Source organism: Carassius carassius, chromosome 7, assembly GCF_963082965.1.
Source record: "Carassius carassius chromosome 7, fCarCar2.1, whole genome shotgun sequence".
Taxonomy (NCBI): Eukaryota; Metazoa; Chordata; class Actinopteri; order Cypriniformes; family Cyprinidae; genus Carassius; species Carassius carassius.
In genome coordinates, this window is record NC_081761.1 from 36,031,780 (window position 1) to 36,053,392 (window position 21,613).

At 37.1% G+C, this 21,613-nt stretch overlaps 1 protein-coding gene across 1 annotated transcript; it reads right to left on the minus strand.

Moving 5' to 3' along the window:
* Positions 1–410: 410 nt before the first annotated feature.
* On the minus strand, positions 411–19,608 carry LOC132144266 (CD209 antigen-like protein C). Its single transcript, XM_059555045.1, has 5 exons — positions 19,602–19,608; positions 18,644–19,024; positions 18,459–18,568; positions 18,279–18,382; positions 411–546 (listed from the first exon to the last, which is right to left on the minus strand). Exons 1-5 carry the CDS (start codon positions 19,606–19,608, stop codon positions 411–413), a joined length of 738 nt encoding a protein of 245 aa, XP_059411028.1.
* Between the last annotated feature and the right edge of the window lie 2,005 nt (positions 19,609–21,613).

Sequence of the window (21,613 nt, forward strand, 5' to 3'; positions counted from 1 at the left end):
ATATATATATATTTTTTTTTTTTTTTTAAATCAGTAGTGTATATTCATATGAAAGGGAAATGTAAAATTGTCATTTTTTTCTTATAATAAACTCACAGCATCCTTTTTTTTCTCAGAGGGGAATTGTTATGTGTTAGGTGAATTGTTATTGCAATGTGGGATGGTGGATAATGTACCACCTTTCTGATGTTTTGCTCCATCACAAGCAGCTCTATGTTAATATTTATTTATTTGCACTTGATGCATGACTATCCAGCAGGATGCTTTTTGTTTGTTTGTTTTCTATATATATATACCATAAAAGAGGTTAATATAAAAAGTAAATAGTTTGCTAAGGCAGAAAACTAAAACATATATAATGCAGTCACAATAAGAATGATTTCATAACACAACAGAACCAAAACCATATCCTATTTCTCACAAATAAATTCTTTCTTCTCTGAGCATGGCAGATCATTCCAGTTGTTCAGGACCGGATTTGAAGGCATCAGTTCAATACAGTCCTCAGTTCCACCTTGGTCATTCGGTTCACCTTTGAGCCAAAACCTGTACAACATGTGTCGAATTTTCTGTTAATTAGCTATAAGACAATATGGAATCTTATAAGACTAGGAATATAATCTTACAGGAACAGTTCCAAAATATGATAGAAATTCTAATTAGAATCTTGCACAAAGTGTAAATAGGAATCCTTTAGGATTTTTTGACAAATGCAATAAAACTAAAAATATTAAACAAAAGTAGTATAAAAGTACAGTAGCACACTTACCCTTGATTCAGTGTTGAATTATCCACCCATTTCATGGTGCCCTCCTGCTGTATGTCAGACAATCCAATCCACACTCTCTTACTGGCTAATGAAGATATGAACCTCTGTGTGAATAAAAACAGGAGTAAGTGTGATTGTTCTCATTCTTTAACAGACACTCACACAAACTCACCTGCTTCTCTTCACTCTTGATAATGATCAGATCAGCTCCACGATCCCTGCAGTACTGTCTGCTCTCAGACCAGCTCTTCTTCTCAGTGGATAGTAAAAAACTAACTGAGACCCCCTTATCAAAATCTGTCTTTAACTGGTTTTTCTCAGCAGTAAGATCTCTGACTCTGGTCTCCAGCTCCATGTTCTTCTGATTCAAAGAGTTGAAGTTGTTCTGCAGTTGGTGTTTTTCAGTCATTAGATCAGTGTAATTGTCCTGTAAGCTGTTGATGGTTTGATTAAACTCTTCAACCGTGTTCTTGTAACTCTTCATCAGGTCTCTCTCTGCTGTGATGGTGATGTGCTGCAGTATGATGAAGACCAGCAGAAGAACACAAATGAGCCCGAGACCCACTGTGATCAACACCAAACATCTACTTCCTCCTGACGAACAGGACCAAAACACACAAATATAATTTAATGCTCTTCATGTTATCAGAAATACAGCTTCAAATCAACTTCTGTAAGGATAATCTACTATTGCTTTTGGCAATAGACATGCCTTTTTATGTTGTGTAAGTATATTTTTAAGTGCTATGACAAAATTTGCGAACAAGAACACTTTGAGAAATTAAATAAAAAAATAAGTCAATTAAAATGCATTTCATTTAAAAGCAGAAACAGTGACATTACAATCATAGAAATACAGTATTTGAAATGGTATGTGATGTTTCGCATTTCCTCACAGTGAAACTATTAACATAACCAAGTATTTTTTCTTACTGCACTTTACTTTCTTTCTTCCTTCATGACTCGGAGTTTGAGGTCCAGTTGTGTTCTGAATATCTTTGCGTTCAACATTTTCATAAATAGCCTCTAAATCCATCATTTACTGTGTCTTACAGTTTGTCTTAACAGCTTAGATGTGATCTTTAAAATGCTTATTAGTGTCTTTTGTGGAGAGTGCCAAGTTTACACAGGAAGTTGTTGTGTTTCACACTGGCCTTTTATGAGGATAGAGTCCTTCAGTCTCACCTTAAAAGCTGAGCTGTACTATATTTGTGTTTTGTACATTCAACCACATCAGCTTCAGAAGCCAACAAGAGGAGTCTGTGAACACTCAAATAAACTCAAACAGCCCTAAACAGGCCAAACTGGACCTTTATATTGATGATGCAGGAAACATAGCAGTAAATGCTCAGGTTCTGATGTTTGTCTTCCTCTTTGATCACTTTAGTCTGATAAACCTGCTCTCTGCTATATTCTGATGGACTGGAGGAAACTCCCCAAACAGAAATGGAGTGGTGGAACTGAAAATGCAAAATTAAATTGAAATGCTTATGGCCACAAGCAGCTGTTACATTGAAGATTTTCTTTAAGTAAAAAAGGATAAAATATTATTTTGTGTACCAGCATCCTAACCAAAGATAATTTTATTTACTAAAATAAATTTAATCTTACCATACCATTTTTTTTTTGTGTATGTGCGTGTGTAAGAGGATGTGTGTTGTTTTGCTATGTCCCATACACTGCTCATTAAATTTGAATGATAGTAGAATATTGTCAAATCATAAAATTAAAGAAAATTATTATCCTATTAATATTTAGTTAAATAAGAGATTACTCAATTTGAGTGTATTGATCATTTGGTAATAAAAGCTATATTTTTATTTAAACAAAAAGAAGAGTTTGTCCATGTCCCTTGAATGGTTGTCCACCCCGTCATATTGGAGACAGGGGTAGCTGCAGACTGGAGCAATGGGCGCGCCGAAAGGTAGGGGTGTGCCAAAAGGTAGGGGCGTGGCAAAAGGTTTCTCATTGGTGAAAGGAGTTTTACTGTGCTGGCCAATCAGCAGTAAATATACATTTACGTAAGTTCCTTAGACAAGGTGGCGGCAATAAGACGTGAGGTAATTATTCATCGTTTATACGTTTATCTATACTTTATATACCACAAATATGTATATTAAGATAAGTTTGTTACAATACGATCATAATTTTTCCTTTGCGTTATATCTTGCGGGCTTTAGTAATTAGTTTATTGTTGTTGACAGACATATGTACAGTGAGACAAAACGATGACCGCATCGACGGCGAATCCTTCAGAGATGATAGTTTATATCTGCGTCCTTTTTGTACAATAGAGTACAGAATACATAATTATTACCACCTCTGCTATTACAACTGTATGAAGATCAATTCACAATCTGAAGACGATTAGACAAAATAAAAAAAACTCTAATTTAGAGTTTGTTTCTTTCTGCCAGGTGTCCAACTAATGCTGAGTATATTCAAGCTGTCAACACACTGGTTGTGAAGAACCCTTTCCAGAGAAATATAGAAAGAAATGACTGTGTAAGTTAAATTGTTTTTAAACCATTGATTTATCTCTATCAACATAATCACACACAATATTGTAGTAACAATATGTTGTAATCTTTATTTGCTGGAAAATGACAATCAGTCAAGTTTGTGTTTTGAGCACATCTGACACATCCCTAAACCTGAAATGTAAAGCAGAACGTGCTTCACTGGCAGGTTATTGTAGAATATGTAAGCACACTGCCATATGCATAATTTATTTTTGCACTGTTAATCAATTTTACATTTTCACTTAGTACAGGTTAATGTGAGGAAGATAATGTACTACAGATATTTAAATCCTTTTAGTATGGATCCACTTCTTCACTGCCTGACCATCATCTTAATGTTTATGCAGTTCAATGTTTTTTTTTATTATTTTTTATATCTAAAACACCTTGTTCAGTAAGTATTTAGATGTTTTTCATATCTGTCACGGTCTAAGCATGATCTGTTTCTGTTGTTCTGATTAAGGAAGCTTGTGTTGGGGAGGATTCAGTGTCTGTTGAGGCACATGCGAATGTGTTATAAAGTGAGTATCAGAAACACATCCAGACCCCTCGACGGTCAAAGACGACACGACAGGAACATTCTCCTGGAGACAATGAGAAAGCACGGAAGGAATCTCTGTGGAGGATATACTCAAAAAATACACATACTTAAGGACACCTGCTGGAGTGAGTATATAAAAAAAACTCATCAACTGTAAAATATCTTGTTTCAAATCTTTTCAGGTAATATTTTATTCTTCTGTACCTTTTTAGCCCATCTGTTAAAAATGTAAAGCAATAGTTTTCGAAAACAATGTAAGATTCATCAGTGTATACAAGAAGATGAAATGCATCGTATTGTGAACCTTATACATTAGCTTCTGAATGTTTCTGCAGTTCTGCAGTGTATGTAGCTACACTGTCTGAGCCAAAGAGGATGCAACAGAATCTGATGAATCTGAAAAAGTGTTTTCTTTTTTTCTCTTAATTTTTATTATTATTATTGTTGTTGTTGTTATTATTCTTTTTATTTATTTATTTTATGAAAGGGTGACCCGGAAACACCTTTCCTACCATACACCTGATGGATACTGACTGTAAAATGTCAATCATAGTTCGAGCGCTCAGTGTGGTGACAGAAGATGGAACAGATGTGTGTCAGTGCACCAGCCTTGATGAAGCCTTCATAACAGCCTTGTGGATGGATTCTGCTTTCAACATTGCATATCCACCACACCTGAGAAAGACACTGACTTTCCTTCAGAGGCACATTGTCAACATTAGAAGATGGAGACAAGCACTGTCAGTAACTTTACTCTGAATGATTTTCCTCTTGTATTAGATCCTCATGCCTTGACTGTACCATTGCCCAAAGTTAATCCAACATGTTGGAGTGGTACATGCACATTCACCAAATAGCTTGCTCTATTCTTTTTCTTTTCTTTTTGTTTTCTTTTTATTTATTACATTATTTAAAAGGCCATGCTACGTGTACTGTGTTAAGCTAACTGAGACTTGTTATAGCTCTTATATATCATTGCTCTTTTTGTTGTTTTTGATTGCTTCCACTTTGTCCTCATTTGTAAGTCGATTTGAATAAAAGCGTCTGCTAAATTAATAAATGTAAATGTAAATATTAGTATAACCTGTGGTATAGATGAGTGCCAGTCAACTTTTTTCTGATTCCATTCTTTTAGAAACCATGCACAGGAAGCATATGTACTAGCATGGTACTCAGTGAAGAGTCAGTAGTACTTCTTTTTTGAATCTCTCAACATTTGTTTTTCTCTTGTGTAGGTATGGTTGACTGGAAGTCTGTCAGTCCAGATGTGAGGAGGACTATCTATCTATCTATCTATCTATCTATCTATCTATCTATCTATCTATCTATCTATCTATCTATCTATCTATCTATCTATCTATCTATCTATCTATCTATCTATCTATCTATCTATCTTTTTACTTTTAATTGGTGACTGAAACTGAAAGCTAAATAAATGTTTTAGTAGATAAAGCTGTGTCTGTTTGCCTAATTGGTTAATGTCACTTAAAACAAGGTTACTAAAACTCTTCTGACTAATTTTTAAATTAGATAATTTAATGGTTTTGTCATATTTATTTTTTTCTATCAGGCAAAACCTAGTTTTCTAGTGTAACACTTTACAATAAAGTTTCATTTGTTGACTGATGTATTAACTAACATTAACTACGAGCAATACATTTGATACAGTATTTATTAAACTTGGTTAGTTAATGTACGTTGTTTGTTCTTGTTAGTTCGCAAATGTTAACAAATACAGCTGACTTTAAATGACTTTAGCTTAAGAACAGCAAGTGCGACTAACCGTGTTAAGAGACGTTTGTATTCTCAAAAATAATTGTAATCTGTTTTTGATTATTGATAAACTAAGACCTAAACGTGTGGTGGTGATTACGTCAGTAAGCCGTTTTGAAGGTACTTTCGAAAGTAATTTAAAATAATATTTTTAACATCATTAACGCTGTTTTTACATTGGATGAATTTCAATTGGTTTTAAAGGATTATGTGTTTAATTTATCGCTTTCTATTAATCTATAGGCCAATAGCAATTAAGGGTATGGCTCGCCTTTAGTCGGAACAGCCAGTTTTCGCTTTTGCCACGCCCCCTACCTTTCTTTCCACCAATGAGAAACCTTTCGGCACGCCCACCTTTTGCCACGCCCATTGCTCCAGGCTGCAGTTACCCCTACTTGTCATATTGGGGAATCTGCCCCTTTAAGAAAAGGCCATCCCTTTAGTGACATCAGGACAACAGACTTTTCATATCTTCAGTGGCAGTGAGGTGAGTAAATTGGTGACTTTTCAATTGACAAATTTTCTTTGTATGAGATTGCTTAATTGCTTTGCCAAAGCTGAACGTGTACACCCTGTCACCATAAAATAAGCTGGAAGTGATTCGAATACAGTATTTTCAAAATATGTAAGTTTAAATATACCAAATTCTCTTCAACAACCAGACTTACTATTTAGCTAGTCACAGATTGTTGTAAGCTATATGCTAACAGAAGCTCAAAATGTGCTTCCTGTTGTCCACTTAGACTCAATAGACTGGACATAAACATGACAGGGACTTAGCATTCATTTGTAGTTAATAATGCAAAAAAAAAAAAAAAAAAAAAAAAAAAAAAAAATATATATATATATATATATATATATATATATGAATGGGGGTGATTGAGGATGTAATCATATTTATTATATATATATTTGCATCTTTATTTTGCATTGAAAACGTATATAATATGTCCATGACAGAGTAGACCTATCTTATGGTTTATGCTTTGAATAATGGCCCATAATTATCAAAAAAAATTTGTTGGTTACTCAGCTAATATGTTTCTATAGTACTTGAGTGTCTACTATTTATGACATGACATCAAGCGAATGGGAAATGAAAACCAAAATCTTTGAGTATTGTGAGGGTTGAAAGGCACTCTGTGTTGACATTGACCCAAATTATTATTTGAAAACATAACAGTAACACGGACACATATTTCCTAGAAAACAATAACAAGTTCTCATTTTTTCAAGCTTTACTGACCATCTCTGCTTTAAATCAATTTAATTAAGCTTACTGTACAAAATATTAAGAAATACACAGGTTGACGGTGTCACAGCTACTTGTAGTAAATGGAAGAGAAAGGATGTAAATATAGAAGTCAATCTTTAATAAAAAGAAATAACTGGAAGGAGAACAAGACAAGAAACAGATGAGCTTCGTAATCAGTAACCATAACAACAAATAATCAATGGGAAGAACGTAAAATGGAAGAAGACAAAGAAAAAAAGCAGATACAAACTAAAAGTCAATAACCAACAAATAAGAAACATGATAACAGCAGAATATGGACGTACTAACAGTTGGTAGAATGGAGCCATGTAAAAGCAACACTATGATGAACCCTATTTCTCACAAATCCCTTTTTTCTTCTCAGAGCATGGGAAATCATTCCAGTTCTCCAGGGCGGGATGTGAAGGCATGAGTTCAATACAGTCCTCATTTCCACCTTGATAGTTATTCGGCTCACCTCTGGCCCAAAACCTGAATGAAATGAGTCAGATTTTTAATGATTCAGAACCCCTAAAGTTTGCTTAAAATTTCCATCCACTTTGCAACTCAATGAGGATCATGACAACCTATTCAGTAATCAACAACACTCCCAGCAGCAAAACATTTCAAGAGTAAACTAAAATACTGCAGAAGCGGAAGTGAAAATTTAAGAGAGGAGGAGAATATTCTTTTAATAGAACGTATTTTTGAGAATTGCCTTTCATGGTTGTGCTGGTGGAAGAAAATCTTCTTATTAATGGATTTAATGGTTTTTAAATTAAGAATTAACTATGGTTTTCTGTGAGTGTTTTAGCACTTACACTTGATTCAGCTGTGAATTATCCACCCATTTCATGATGCCCTCTTTCTCTGTGTCAGACAAACCAATCCACACACTCTCTTTGACCAATGAAGATATGTATCTCTGTGTGAATAGGAATAACACGGAGTAAGTGTGTTTGCTCTCATTCATTAACAGACACTCACAGAAACTCACCTGCTTCTCTTCACTCTTGATAATGACCAGATCAGCTCCACGATCCCTGCAGTACTGTCTGCTGTCAGACCAGCTCTTCAACTCATTGGACAGGAACAAGCCATCTGGACCCCACAGATATCCTGAGAGAAACACAGAGTTTTAAAGCTGGAGTAGACAGTTTCTACACTACTATGGCGGAAATACAAAAATACATCTTTTTTTTTTCAAACCACCTTTGCAAATGCCTCTTTTGGGCATCATGCCAACCCAAACTGTGAACATCTGTGAGTAATCATGGGCTCTCTGATTGGTCTGCGGCTACACAGACCCATTGAGATTTTCAACCAAGCCATTGAGATTTTCAACCAGTAAAATAAAATGAGTATGGAAAATGTTGCTTACCCTATAACTTAAAAATTGTATATAGGATTAACAACAACAAAAAACAGTTTGAACCTCGCTTAGTAGTGGTCAGAAAGTGCTGCAGTATGATGGCACCAATCAGAAGAAGACAAATGATCCCAAGACTCACAGTGATCCCCACTAAAAAACACCTTCCTCCTGTCAGAGAGGAAGAAAACACAAAATATTGTTCAATATTTACTGTACAGCAAAACTCACAAACAAGAAAATATGCTGCTTAAGTAAACAATAAAGCATTGTTCTTAGAAAATGACTGAAATACTACAGTTCAAACTAAAGGTTCTGCTTACTGTGATTTCGAGCTCTTCCTTCATCTTGGCAGTGTGCTTGAGGTCTGGTTGTGTCAATAAAATCTCTTTCATTAAAATACTCTCTAGTAAAGTCCATTTCTTTTGTTTTTGCGTCTTGCAGTACGTCTTCACGGATGAGCTGTGGTTTTTCAAGTGATGATTATGATATGATTCATTTTAACTGCTAATTTTACACAGGAAGTGATTTCATTGGACCCTGTCATTCAGTGTAAATAAAGACTTCTGGTCTGACACGCTCCTCAGTCTCTGAAGCTGCAGCACTGTGACCTTTACCACCTTACCATGTTCATTCTAGATCAGAAAACAAACAATCAACCCATAAGTCAAAACATCTTTCTTGGGCCAGCATTTGTCACAGTTATGGTTAGCCTACTGGATCTGAAATATCCTTGCTATAAATATCTTGAAAATGGGAAATAGAAAAAAAAAGTGTACTGTTTTGAGTATCACTCTCTGCATATTACATTTAAAAGAGACAAACACAATTTATGTTGAAATAATGTCATGCCTGCCAGTGTACAAGCTCTCTAATAGACATGAGGAAATGAGTTAGTCTTGAAGAGTACAAGTGATGTAATTTTCTGCAGTAAGCAAAAAGTATTTTTAAATCTTGTTATTTTGTAGAACATCACAGTTGTAGGCTATATGATATAAGAACAAGGCCTGTGGATATGGAGTATGTGTTATTTAGTGAGAAAAATATAATTATATTTTCAAAATGACATAATTGTTTTTCAAACCTATAGTCTTTGGGGTAAAACTGCTTAATTACTGTAGTTACTATGTTCTGGACATCAAATACTTTGCTTTTTCCCCCATCAAAAGTATTCCAGTTGGTTGAATGAAAATATTCAAACTTTATAATTAAAAAGGCACCTTCAAGGCACCTTAAGTTAGCATCAGGTAGCTAGTTTAGCTTGCCAGTGATCACCAGCTAACAATATTTTTAAAATAGACTATTATAATTTTGTAATTCATTAATTAATATATTTAATTATATAATAAATTATATTAAGCTAAAACTGCCTGTGCACTAATTTTTTCTGTAAAGAAATAAAGCAAATTTCTTTGTCAGACAGGCAGCATGTTACCCTTGGTACAAACTAAAGGGGTCATCGGATGCTACATGCAAGTAGTTTGAAACTGAAAATGTGTTGTATAGTGTAAAATATATATTGAGTTTACACAACCACACTATAATAATAAAGAGCCACCCAGTGTGTTTTTTAAATCTGGTTAAATCCTTTCCTCTTTCTCAAATCGAGCCGAATGAACATATTTATTAATTTGTATTCAGTTTTAGACATTATTCTGTCATTTTTTATTCTGTCATTTTTTTTACAGTTGTTTCAATGTTTCAAAGCAATGGGCGATCCCTTAGAGATAGGGTGAGAAGCTCAGTCACCCGGGAGGAGCTCAGAGTAGAGCCGCTGCTCCTCCACATCGAGAGGGGTCAGCTGAGGTGGCTCGGGCATCTGTTCCGGATGCCTCCTGGACGCCTTCCCGGGAAGGTGTTCCGGGCGCGTCCCACTGGGAGGAGACCCCGGGGGAAGACCTAGGACACGCTGGAGAGACTATGTCTCCCGGCTGGCCTGGGAACGCCTCGGTGTCCCCCCAGAAGAGCTGGAGGAAGTGTCTAGGGAGAGGGAAGTCTGGGGTTCTCTGCTTAGACCGCTGCCCCCGTGACCCGGCCCCGGATAAGCGGAAGAAGATGGATGGATGGATGTTTCAATGTATGTAATTCACACCAAAATCAAACCTTAATTATTTTTCAAAGTCAGCGCTGTCAAGGCATCAGGCTTTATAATGGGAGTGGATGGAAGCCCAAAATTGAAAGTCTAAAAAATTGCACCCATCCATGATAAAAGAAGTCCATACGGCTCTGTGGAGTTAATAAAGGACTTTTTTAATTTGCAGGTGTTTTTTGTTTTCTATTTGCAGTGCATTGACCTTTTTCAGACACCATACAAATAGGCAATGACTAGTGAATGTAAGATGAAGCCTCATGAAGCATTAAAGGGTTAGTTCACCCAGATAGCAAATTTATGTAATTAATAACTTACTCTCATGTTGTTTCAAACCCGTAAGACCTCCGTTTATCTTTGGAACACAGTTTAAGATATTTTAGATTTAGTCTGAGAGCTCTCAGTCCCTCCATTGAAGCTGTGTGTATGGTATACTGTCCATGTCCAGAAAGGTAAGAAAAACATCATCAAAGTAGTCCATGTGACATCAGAGGGTCAGTTAGAATTTTTTGAAGCATCGAAAATACATTTTGGTCCAAAAATAGCAAAAATGACGACTTTATTCAGCATTGTCTTCTCTTCCGTTTCTGTTGTGAGAGTTCAAAAAAAAGCAGTCTGGATATCCGATTCGCGAACGAATCATTCAGTTCACCAAATCGAACTGAAACGTTTTAAACGGGTCGCATCCCTAATACGCATTAATCCACAAATGACTTAAGCTGTTAAGTTTTTTAATGTGGCTGACCCTCCCTCTGAGTTCAAACAAACCAATATCCCGGAGTAATTCATGTACTCAAACAGTACACTGACTGAACTGCTGTGAAGAGAGAACTGAAGATGTGTTACGTTAGATATTCATAATAACAGACCAGGACTGCACGTGATGCTCCGTATAACTCCTTTACTCAGGAACTTACATCCTAACAGTGTGTCCCAACTTATATCCCCGGCCCTACAACAGTTCCTTTAAACATAGTTCCCATTACAGAACACCTCCCCCTTTTAAGAAAGGAAAGACAATTTTCAATTGTAACATATTAGATATCTCTTTCCAGAACCTTTAAGCATTCAGTTACAAGCTACATCTTCTTTTGAACAAACAGTGAACATTTTACTCTCTCTTTTTTTCCCTTATGAACAAACAGTGAACATTTTACTCTCTCTTTTTTTGAAAACTTGAAAACTCGTGAAACTCGGCCAAAACTGGTCACGTAAGGTGCTCTACTCAACTCAGTGTCCCTGGACACTTTCACTCCCTTAGTAGTGTGCATAGAACTGTCAATGTCACTATGTTCAAGGGCTGTGTCAGTCTTTCCCCCGGGTTCTTGAAGACGCGGCGAAAGAACTGGCTGCATGTGAGTGCGGTTTCTCCTGAACAGACCTCCCTCAGTGTGCACCAAGTAAGACCTAGGCGTTTCTGCCTGGCGTATGACAGTCCCTTGTGATTTCTCTTTCTGCAGCCACACTCTCTGTCCAGGCTGCAAAGTTGGTAAGGGACGTGTCTTGTAACGCATATTGTACCTGGGTCGCTGTCTCTCTTTTGCCCACTTGTCAGATTCTCTGAATCTCTTAATTCTCTGAAGAGTTGGAAGCTGTGGTATGGTAGTACGCAGTTGTCTCCCCATTAGCAGTTGTGCTGGAGAGTACCCGTTCTCCAGAGGGGTAGAGCGATATATCAGCAAAGCTTTTGTTTTCTCATCTCCCCCTTTCCAGAGTCCATTTACCGTCGCTACTGCGCGATCTGCCTCCCCAGATGGCTGCTGGTAATGTGTGTGAACCCGTATTCACTGACAAAGTTCTTAAAGAGTGCACAGCTGTATTGTGGTCCATTATCAGACATAACAGTCTCTGGAATGCCATGGCGGCTAAACACATCCCTTAAAGCAGCAAAGCAGCAAAAAACTTATCTGGGTTAAACTTAACCCAGATAATTAGCCATCCCCATCACTCTCCTTACTCCATCCACTCCCGTTGGTTCCGGCATCTCCAAGATCGCCCTGACTTTGTCTGGATCTGGTGCCACACCATCGCTCCGATTCTATGCTCCAGAAACATCATTTTGTCCGTTTCAAACACACATTTCTCATTAAGCGTCAAGCCTTCATCTCTCAGTCTCATAAGGACCCGATGCAGTCGCTCATTGTGTTGCTGCATGTCCTCACCATAAACTAATATGTCGTCAGCATGACACCCAACTCCTTCACAATCTTCCAGCATTTGCTACATACGACGCTGAAAATGCTCTGGGGCTGACGAGATCCCAAATGGTAGACGGTTGAATGCATATCTGCCAAATGGGGTGATAAATGTGGTTAAAAGTGAACTTTGTGCTTTGTGCCAGCTTTGTGAATACTTGAAGTCGTGGCCTAATGGTTAGAGAGTCGGACTCCCAATCAAAGGGTTGTGAGTTCGAGTCTCAGGCCGGCAGGAATTGTGGGTGGGGGGAGTGCATGTACAGTTCTCTCTCCACCTTCAATACCACGACTTAGGTGCCCTTGAACAAGGCATTGAACCCCCAACTGCTCCCCGAGCGCCGCAGCATAAATGGCTGCCCACTGCTCTGGGTGTGTGTTCACAGTGTGTGTGTGTGTGTTCACTGCTCTGTGTGTGTGCACTTTGGATGGGTTAAATGCAGAGCACGAATTCTAAGTATGGGTCACCATACTTGGCTGAATGTCATGTCACTACTTTGGCCCCAGCAAGCATTGCGAGTGTCTGGTCAACAGCAGGGAGAATGTGACGTTCTCTCCACACCCATTTATTTAGGTGCGTCAAGTCCACACACAGTCGTATCTTCCCTTGGGCCTTGGGCACAACCACCATGCCTGCACACCATGGAGTGGGCTGAGACACTTTCGAAATCACCCCCATATCCTCCATGCGTTTTAATTCTGCTTGCACTTTATCTCTCATTGGCAGGGGCACACGGCGTGGAGAAGACAGAGCATATGGGACAGCAGCTGGCTCCAACTCAATTTTGTATGGCTCCTTTAATTTGCCTAAGCCAGAGAACACTGAGGGGTATTCGGCTATCATGTCCTCCTTTCGCTCTTGTACTGTGTGGAGTCGCTGTATTAGAGTGAGGGCTTCAATTGCAGGGAGCCCTAATAGGGGCTTGGACAGTCCAGCGACTACATAAACATCCTGTTCTGTCATTTCCTCTTTTATGCTTAATCGCCCTTTGAACCATCCCTTCACATCCAGCCTTTGATTTCCTGGCCCGAACAGCACTTTCCCCGGTGGATGTAAAACCCCATACTTCTCTGTGGAGAAACTGCTGCTTGGAATTGCTGTAACTGCTGCCCCTGTGTCTAGTTTGAAAACCGTGTTTTCCCCATTCAGTACAATCAATTCATTCCATCCATCAGTGTCTTGTTTATACACCTCACCAAGGAAAGCAAAATCCAGTCTGCATCTCTAGCTGGGCAGTCTTTCCAGAGATGATTTTTAATGTTTCCACATCGACCACATTTCTACTTTCATTTTAGGTGACTTTTGTGATCTCCTTTCCTTTTTGTGTATAGCTTCAACGTGTCCAATCGGCTGCTCTGCCCCGCGCAGTATTGGCTGTTGTTTTTTCACCGCCGCACTTTGTCTCACTCTCGTTATCGCTTTCTCTAGCGTCAAATCCGCGTCCAACTGCAAGCTTTCTGACAGTTTGGCATCACATATGCCGACCACAATGAGGTCCCTTATCAGATCTTCTTTTAGAGCGCCGAAATCACATTGCTCCGCGAGTGAATGGACAGCTGTAATAAACGACTCTCGCTTGTTGAATCGCGCGCGTTCAAAGATAACATTCCTCTTGCTAACGCAGTGCTTGTTAAAAGCCTCCATAACGGCAGCATATGATCTCTTATGAGCATCAGTCAATGGTAGCATATACAGTATATCTTCGGCATCATCTCCCGCCGCATACATGAAAGTATTCACCTGATAATCCTCTGTCTGTTTATCCAAACTGGATGCGATTCTGTAGTGCTCGAAACGCTTCATCCATCGTGGCCATTCGCTTGTATTAGTAAAGTCGAACTTTCCAGGCATTGTTAGCTGTGAGGCTAACATTGGTGGGGCTGGCGCTTCTCCATCTATTTTCCCCTTATGTCACTGGTATTTTTTTTTCATTTTTAGGTTCGGTTTGTTTCTGACACCATGTTACGTTAGATATTCACAATAACAGACCAGGACTGCACGTGATGCTCCGTAGAACTCCTTTACTCAGGAACTTACATCATAACAGTGTGTCCCAACTTACATCCTCCGGCCCTACAACAGTTCCTTTAAACATAGTTCCCATTACAGAACATGATGAACACCGAGCCGAGCCAGATAACGAACAATAGACTGACTCGTTAACGAGTCAAGAACCAGTTGCATTGTTTTTCGGATCACCAGTAGTTCTTTCGGACAGTTCGATTCAATAAACCGGTTGAAGAAAACGGTTCACCAGTTCTTTTGTGCTCAAAGTAATGGCGTCATTTGCGATGATTGCCCTTGATTCAAGCCTTCGGTTTACCCGCGCTCATAACACTAGCACAGAATCAGTTCAGAATCAATCACCAAAAGAATCAGTTCAGTTAAGACGCCCTGTGTGTCGGTCTGCTTCACGCTGAATCACACATGCACACTATCATTAGCTCCTCAGTTCTTGAATCGGACGCGTCTGACAGAAATGGTTCTTGACTCGTGAATGAGTCAATGTTTTGTTCGTTATCTGGCTCGGCTCAGTGTTCATCTTCAGTTCTCTCTTCACAGCAGTTCAGTCAGTGTACTGTTTGAGTACATGAATTACTCCGGGATATTGGTTTGTTTGAACTCAGAGGGAGTGTCAGCTACATTAAAAAAAGTTAACAGCTTAAGTCAACTGTGGATTAATGCGTATTGGAGATTCGAACCGTTTAAAACGATTCAGTTCGATTTGGTGAACTGAATGGTACGTTCGCGAATCGGATATCCAGACTGCTTTGTTTTGAACTCTCTCTCACAACAGACACGGAAGAGAAGACAATGCTGAATAAAGTCGTTGTTTTTGCTATTTTTGGACCAAAATGTATTTTCAATGCTGCAAAAAATTCTAACTGACCCTCTGATGTCACATGGACTACTTTGATGATGTTTTTCTTACCTTTCTGGACATGGACAGTATACCGTACACACAGCTTTAATGGAGGGACTGAGAGCTCTCAGACTAAATCTAAAATATCTTAAACTGTGTTCCAAAGATAAACGGAGGTCTTATGGGTATGAAACAACATGAGGTTAAGTTATTGATTACATAAATTTCCTATCTGGGTGAACTAACCCTTTAAGATTTTCAGCCAAGTGGTTCACAAAAGGGTTAATTTCTGGAAATTTAATTTGCTCACAATACCACCTGGTGGCCAACGAGTGTAAAACAAGCAAATATATTACAGACAGAGGTGTAAAGTCCAGGGGTCAGAAAGTAAAATCCTGCCATATTTTTGTTCCACCCATGAACTCAGCAGCCGATTTCACCAGAGGAGGAACCAAGTCATTCCTTCCAAGTCACAAACTAGTCTCAAGTCAAATCCCAATCCTCAAAGAGTTAAAGTCAAAGAGATAATTAAGAGACTAATTAAATGATGATTGTGCATTGGTGATGAACACCAGCTGTTATTGTACGTTACGGAGTATCAGATATTGATGTTTTATTGGTTAAAATGATGCCACCATCATGGAGATCAGTGTTTGCTTCAGTTGGGCTCTTAACCTTTGGTTTCTTGTGTTAGATGTTTCTCTGTAAAAGTATATGTGCTGTTATAAAGCAGTGCAATCAGTGCTTTGCAGAAAACTTCCAAAACAATTCTATTTCTTTTAACATGTTCAGTTTTTAAATAACCTACCTTGTGGAACTGCCACATGCAAATGAACCATTAGTCTAATAGTTATAAAGAATTAATTTGATATGTAATAAATATACATTTTTGAAACCTTGTTCTAATAAGAAGTACAGACATCATGACCCAGCATATGAATCTCAACAAAATGCGTCATGCTGAAGTGCATGCTGGGTAACACCATAGTAAAAACTTCCATCATGCACTGTAGCATGAATAATTATTGTCACCACTGTTGAGGATCATATAATAAGTGCACATATCTATAATCCTGAGCTTCTACAAGTTTTTCCACCCAATATTTATTCATTACAGTAATATTTGTTTAATATGATTTTTTTTGTAGTTCAGTTATAGCTGAACATCATTTAACAAACCAAAGAAAGACACCTTCATGATGTTCATTTCAATGTTTTAGAAAAAAAGGGCAATTTAGCTTGCTATGTCAAGCTTTTAATTCAGCAATGTGTTAGTGTTTACTATGTAACACAACTGCAAGTTTTAAAAGCAAATTACTTTGAATTATTAAAAGGGTCAAGAGCCCAACTAAAACAAACACTGATCCCCATGATGGTGGCATCATTTTAACCAATAAATCATCTGATCCTCTGTAATTCTCAATAACAGCAGGTGTTTATCACTTAAGCACAATCATAATTCAATTAGTCACTTATTTATCTCATTAACTTTAACTCTTTGAGGACTTGGAATTTGACTTAATACTTGCTTGTGACTTGAAGGGAATGACTTGGTTCCTCCTCTGCTGAAATCAGCTGCTAATTTCATGGGTGGAATAAACATATGGCAGGACCTTTACTTGCTGACCCCTGGACTTTACACATCTGCCTGTAATAAATATATCTGCTTTTTTTGCACTCTTTGGCCACCAGGTGGTATTGTGAGCAAATTAAGCCTCCAAAAATTAACCCTTTTGTCAACCACTACACTGAAAAGCTGAAAGCTTCCTGAAGCTTCATTTCGCCATCACTGCCAATGAACCCTTTAAATTTTTGTGATTTTACGATAACTATTCTGTACACATTTAATTTTTGTTTAAAAAAAAGTTACACAGTCCTTAAGTGGGCATTTCCCCCCCTCTACTCTAAATCGTTTGAATCACTGAACAGAAAGTTCCAAATGGAAGTGTAGTATCTGCACTCAAAATATAACCATGACAATGCAGCACTGCATCCATGGCTCCAAACAAAATGCAATGGGTTTACTATGAATCTATCATTTTATTAATAAGTTTCATGGACACTCAATATCAGAAAAAATAGAGTGAATCAAGGCATTCTGGACACTTTAGACTTCTGTGATTTTCTCCTCAACACTTCAGATCAACAAATGAGACTCATGATAACAGCTAGATAAGATCATTTTAATATAGAGCTGCTTTTGATGGAGCAAAACATGAACACATTTGAGGTTTGGTGTGCCACATTAGCCACTGTCCCAGATTACATTAATTCACCCATGAGAAACAGGATGTTTCTTTTCATTTGAATATTAACTTTTTGTAATACATCAAATTATGAAATAGCACTGAAAACATTAAGGTGGATTCTTTAAATGGAAAGTATCAATCAGGTTTTCAAGACAGGAACGTCAGTTAAAAATTTTAACATCACACTGAAAATTACTACATAATAGAAGTCTATTTCTCACAAATCCCCTTTAATATCATTGAGCATGGAAGATCATTCCAATTGCTCAGGTCTGAAGAAAAGAAAGATTGCACTTCAACGCAGTCCTCCCTCCCAAACTGGTCATTCGGCTCACCACTGGACCAAAACCTGAATAAAATGTGACACATCAGTTCATTACGACCCTATTTATTGCTCAAAAGTGTTTACTCATTCAGCAACCAATAAATAATTACATTTACATTTAGCAGATGGTTTTATGACAAGAGTAAGATAAGTAGTACAGAACAGAATAGAATTTTCTTTGAATAGAATGTCTTAATATGAATTGTGTTTTGTGCTTGTGGGAGGTTTTCAGAAGTTTTCTGAAGATTTGGATGGTTTATTTATTTATTTTATTTTTTTAAATAAACAAATAAATCCATAGCGGATTTATGTGAGTATTTTAGTACTCACCCTTGATTCAGTGGTGAATTATCCACCCATTTCATGTTGCCCTCGTTCTCAATGTCTGACAAACCAATCCACACTCTCTCCTTGACCAATGAAGATATGTGTCTCTGTGTGAGAAATCAGGAATAAAGCTTATTCCTCTCATTCAGTAACAGACACACAAACTCATGCACACAAACTCACCTGCTTCTCTTCAGTGTTGATAATGACTAGATCTGCTCCACGATCCCTGCAGTACTGTCTGCTGTCAGACCAGCTCTTTGCATCATTGGACATGAACAAGCCATCTGAACCTAAAAGAAACACATTAAATACAAAAATAAATACATAAATCTTGCAAACTTATTTTTACTGATCTTGTTTAGAACCTTTCTTTAGTTCATCACTCAAAGATGTGACTTTACTTTTCTCAGCAGTGAGATCTTTGACTTTGTCCTCTAGCTCCAGTATCTTCTGACTCAAAGAGTTAATGTTTCCCTGTAACTGGTTTTTCTCAGCAGTGAGACCTTTGACTCTGGTCTCCAGCTCCATGTACTTGTGACTACAAGAGCTGAAGTTGCTATGCAGTTGGTCATTTTCAGTCATTAGATCAGTGTAATTGTCCTGTAACTCTTCAACCGTGTTCTTGTAACTCTTCATCAGGTCTCTCTCTGCTCTGATGGTGTTGTGCTGCAGTATGATGAAGACCAGCAGAAGAACACAAATGAGCCCGAGACCCACTGTGATCAACACCAAACATCTACTTCCTCCTGACGAACAGGAAGAAGACACAGAAATATAAATTTATAACAATCCACCACACATGATCAAATCTAACCTTTCACCCTACAGGAAAATATGTAATCAGAACCTATATAAAAAAAGAGAAGGTAAATAAATAAATAAATAAAAAATTATGAGTTAATATATTTAATATAGAAGCAAAAACTTTGACACTTTGTTCCTTGAAAGCCATGACTGATATTTTAAATGAACAATTATAAGCTCAAACCTTAGCGCCGCCGCCTCTGCTTCGAACTTACCTTTCTGCTTACTTTGTTTTTGAACTTCTCCTTCAGTCTTGGGGTGACTCTGTGTTGGAGGTCTTGATCTGTTATTAATATTTCTGCATACATAAAAGGTCCCTGATTCCATTATTTACTCGTACTTACAGTAGAGTACAGTATGTGTGCACAGAAGAGCTGTGATCTTTATAATGTTTAGCGTGTTTTTAAATAGTGCAAACCCTACACAGGAAGTGGTTTCAGAGAAGGTTGATTAATAATGTACATAAATGTGACACTCAGACACAGAGAGTGTGTGCTGATGTAAAACACGTAGTAATACTCTCCATAATGGTGATAGGAGAAGAATTGTTGAATAAAGTCATTATTTTTGTTTTCTTTGTGCACAAAAAGTATTGCCATAGATTCATAAAATTAGAGTTTAACCATTGTTGTCACATGGACTGTTTTATCGATGTTCTTACTATGTTTCGGGGCCTTGATTGTGGTAGTAACCTTGCTGTCAATCCATTAATCACTGTCCTGCAACTGTATTTCCAGTGTTAATAATGTAGTATATATATAATTATATATATATATATATATATATATATATATATATATATATATATATATATATATATATATATTATTGTATTAAAAATAAACTTGTGATTAATATCATAGTTTTTTTTTTCCAGTGAAACCAAATTTTTACATTTAGTGGAAAATCACAATCACACATGAAAATAACGTTTATTTCATTATTAAACTGGTTTTCGTGACAGATTTATTCAAACATGTTTAAAAATGAAGACATCAATACAGGATACGTAAATAAACTGGTTAAATACAAATATAATGATCTCACACATACATGCTATCAAAATGCTCCTTTTTTTTTTTTTTTTTTTACATTTTTCCAAGGACACTCTCCAGGAGTCAAAACATCTCTGTTACTGGCATTTCTCAACAGTTATAGTCAGTGAATCTGATCGTTATGATGATAACAGCTAGAATAAGGTCATGTTGTCATAGAGTTGTTTGTGATGAGCAAACCATGAGCATATCTGAGGTTTTGTGTCCCAGATCACTCTAATTCACCTCATGAGAAACAAGTTTATTATAGCACAAACAAAAATAATGACAGTTTTATGTTTTCCTTTTAGTTGAAAACCCACTCGTGATTTTTTTATATTATAGAAAATGATTGCCATTAAATTAAGGTTGATATCATGAAAACAGTTCATATACGATGAAATTAGCTGAATATTATTAGCGATAATATCTCAACTGACCTGTGCAATTAATCCACCTTTGTCTTTAGTAATAGGGCTTTTAGAGAGTATTTTCTTTTAGAACAAAAATAGTGTAAAATGTGCAAACGAACATACTCTGAAAAGTAAATAGAAAAAATATTTATCTTAATGCACTTAATAAAAAAGCAGAAACACTGACAAACTGGCTCCCTAAAAACAATAAGTGTAACTCTGTGTCCTTTTGACCTTAATATTTCTAATTCCATTATTCACTGTGTCTTACAGTCTTAACAGAGAAGCTGTGGTATTTTGAATGAGGAACAGTGTTTAAGTAATCCTAAACGCCCACGGGAAGTCAGCAGGAAGTCATGGGTTTGTGCATAGACAGCATCAGAACTGACATGTTCCAGGCCCAGAAAGGTAGGCTAGAAAGAATATAGTTAAAATCGTCCATGTGACATCAGTGATCCAATATTAAATTGACGACTGACAACGAATAGAACACTGTAAAAAAAAGAAGTTGCGTCAACTTAAAAAAATAAGGCAACTTATTGCAAGCGCTTTTTTGAGTAAACTTAACAAACGGGACTAAAGTCCATCCAACTTAAAATAATAACTTAATATCACAAGTTGACACAACATAAATAGTCATGTTAACCCAAAAAATATCAGAACAAAATATTTTTTGTTTACTGAACACAAGACCATTTATCTATAAGCATACACAATTTTATAGTTAAAAAAGTGAAGTTACATTCAGCCAAGTACAGTGATTTATACTCAGAATTCATGCTCTACATTTAACCCATTGTGCACACACACACCATGAACACACACCCAGAGCAGTGTTCATCATTTATGAGTTCAGTAATAACACTTTCCACCACAATGGTGACTTCAAATGAATAAAGTATCATCATTTAAACCTCTGTTAATTCTCAATAAGAGCTTCTCTAGATGTCTGACAGAAATAAAGTCACAGAACCTTGTAAGGAGGACCTGCTAAAAAAGACATCATAAAAACATTCTGTCTCCTCAGTGGACGTCTTTTCAACGTCTGCAAAGACATAAAAAGACTTCCACTGGACGTAACTTT

Excerpts from the sequence above, each read along its gene's own strand:
- LOC132144266 (XM_059555045.1), bottom strand. Across the intron at positions 18,383-18,458 it reads TCAACACTGAAGAGAAGCAG|AGACACATATCTTCATTGGT; the intron begins GTGAGTTTGTGT and ends TTTCTCACACAG. Across the intron at positions 547-18,278 it reads AATTCACCACTGAATCAAGG|GTTTTGGCTCAAAGGTGAAC; the intron begins GTGAGTACTAAA and ends CATGTTGTACAG.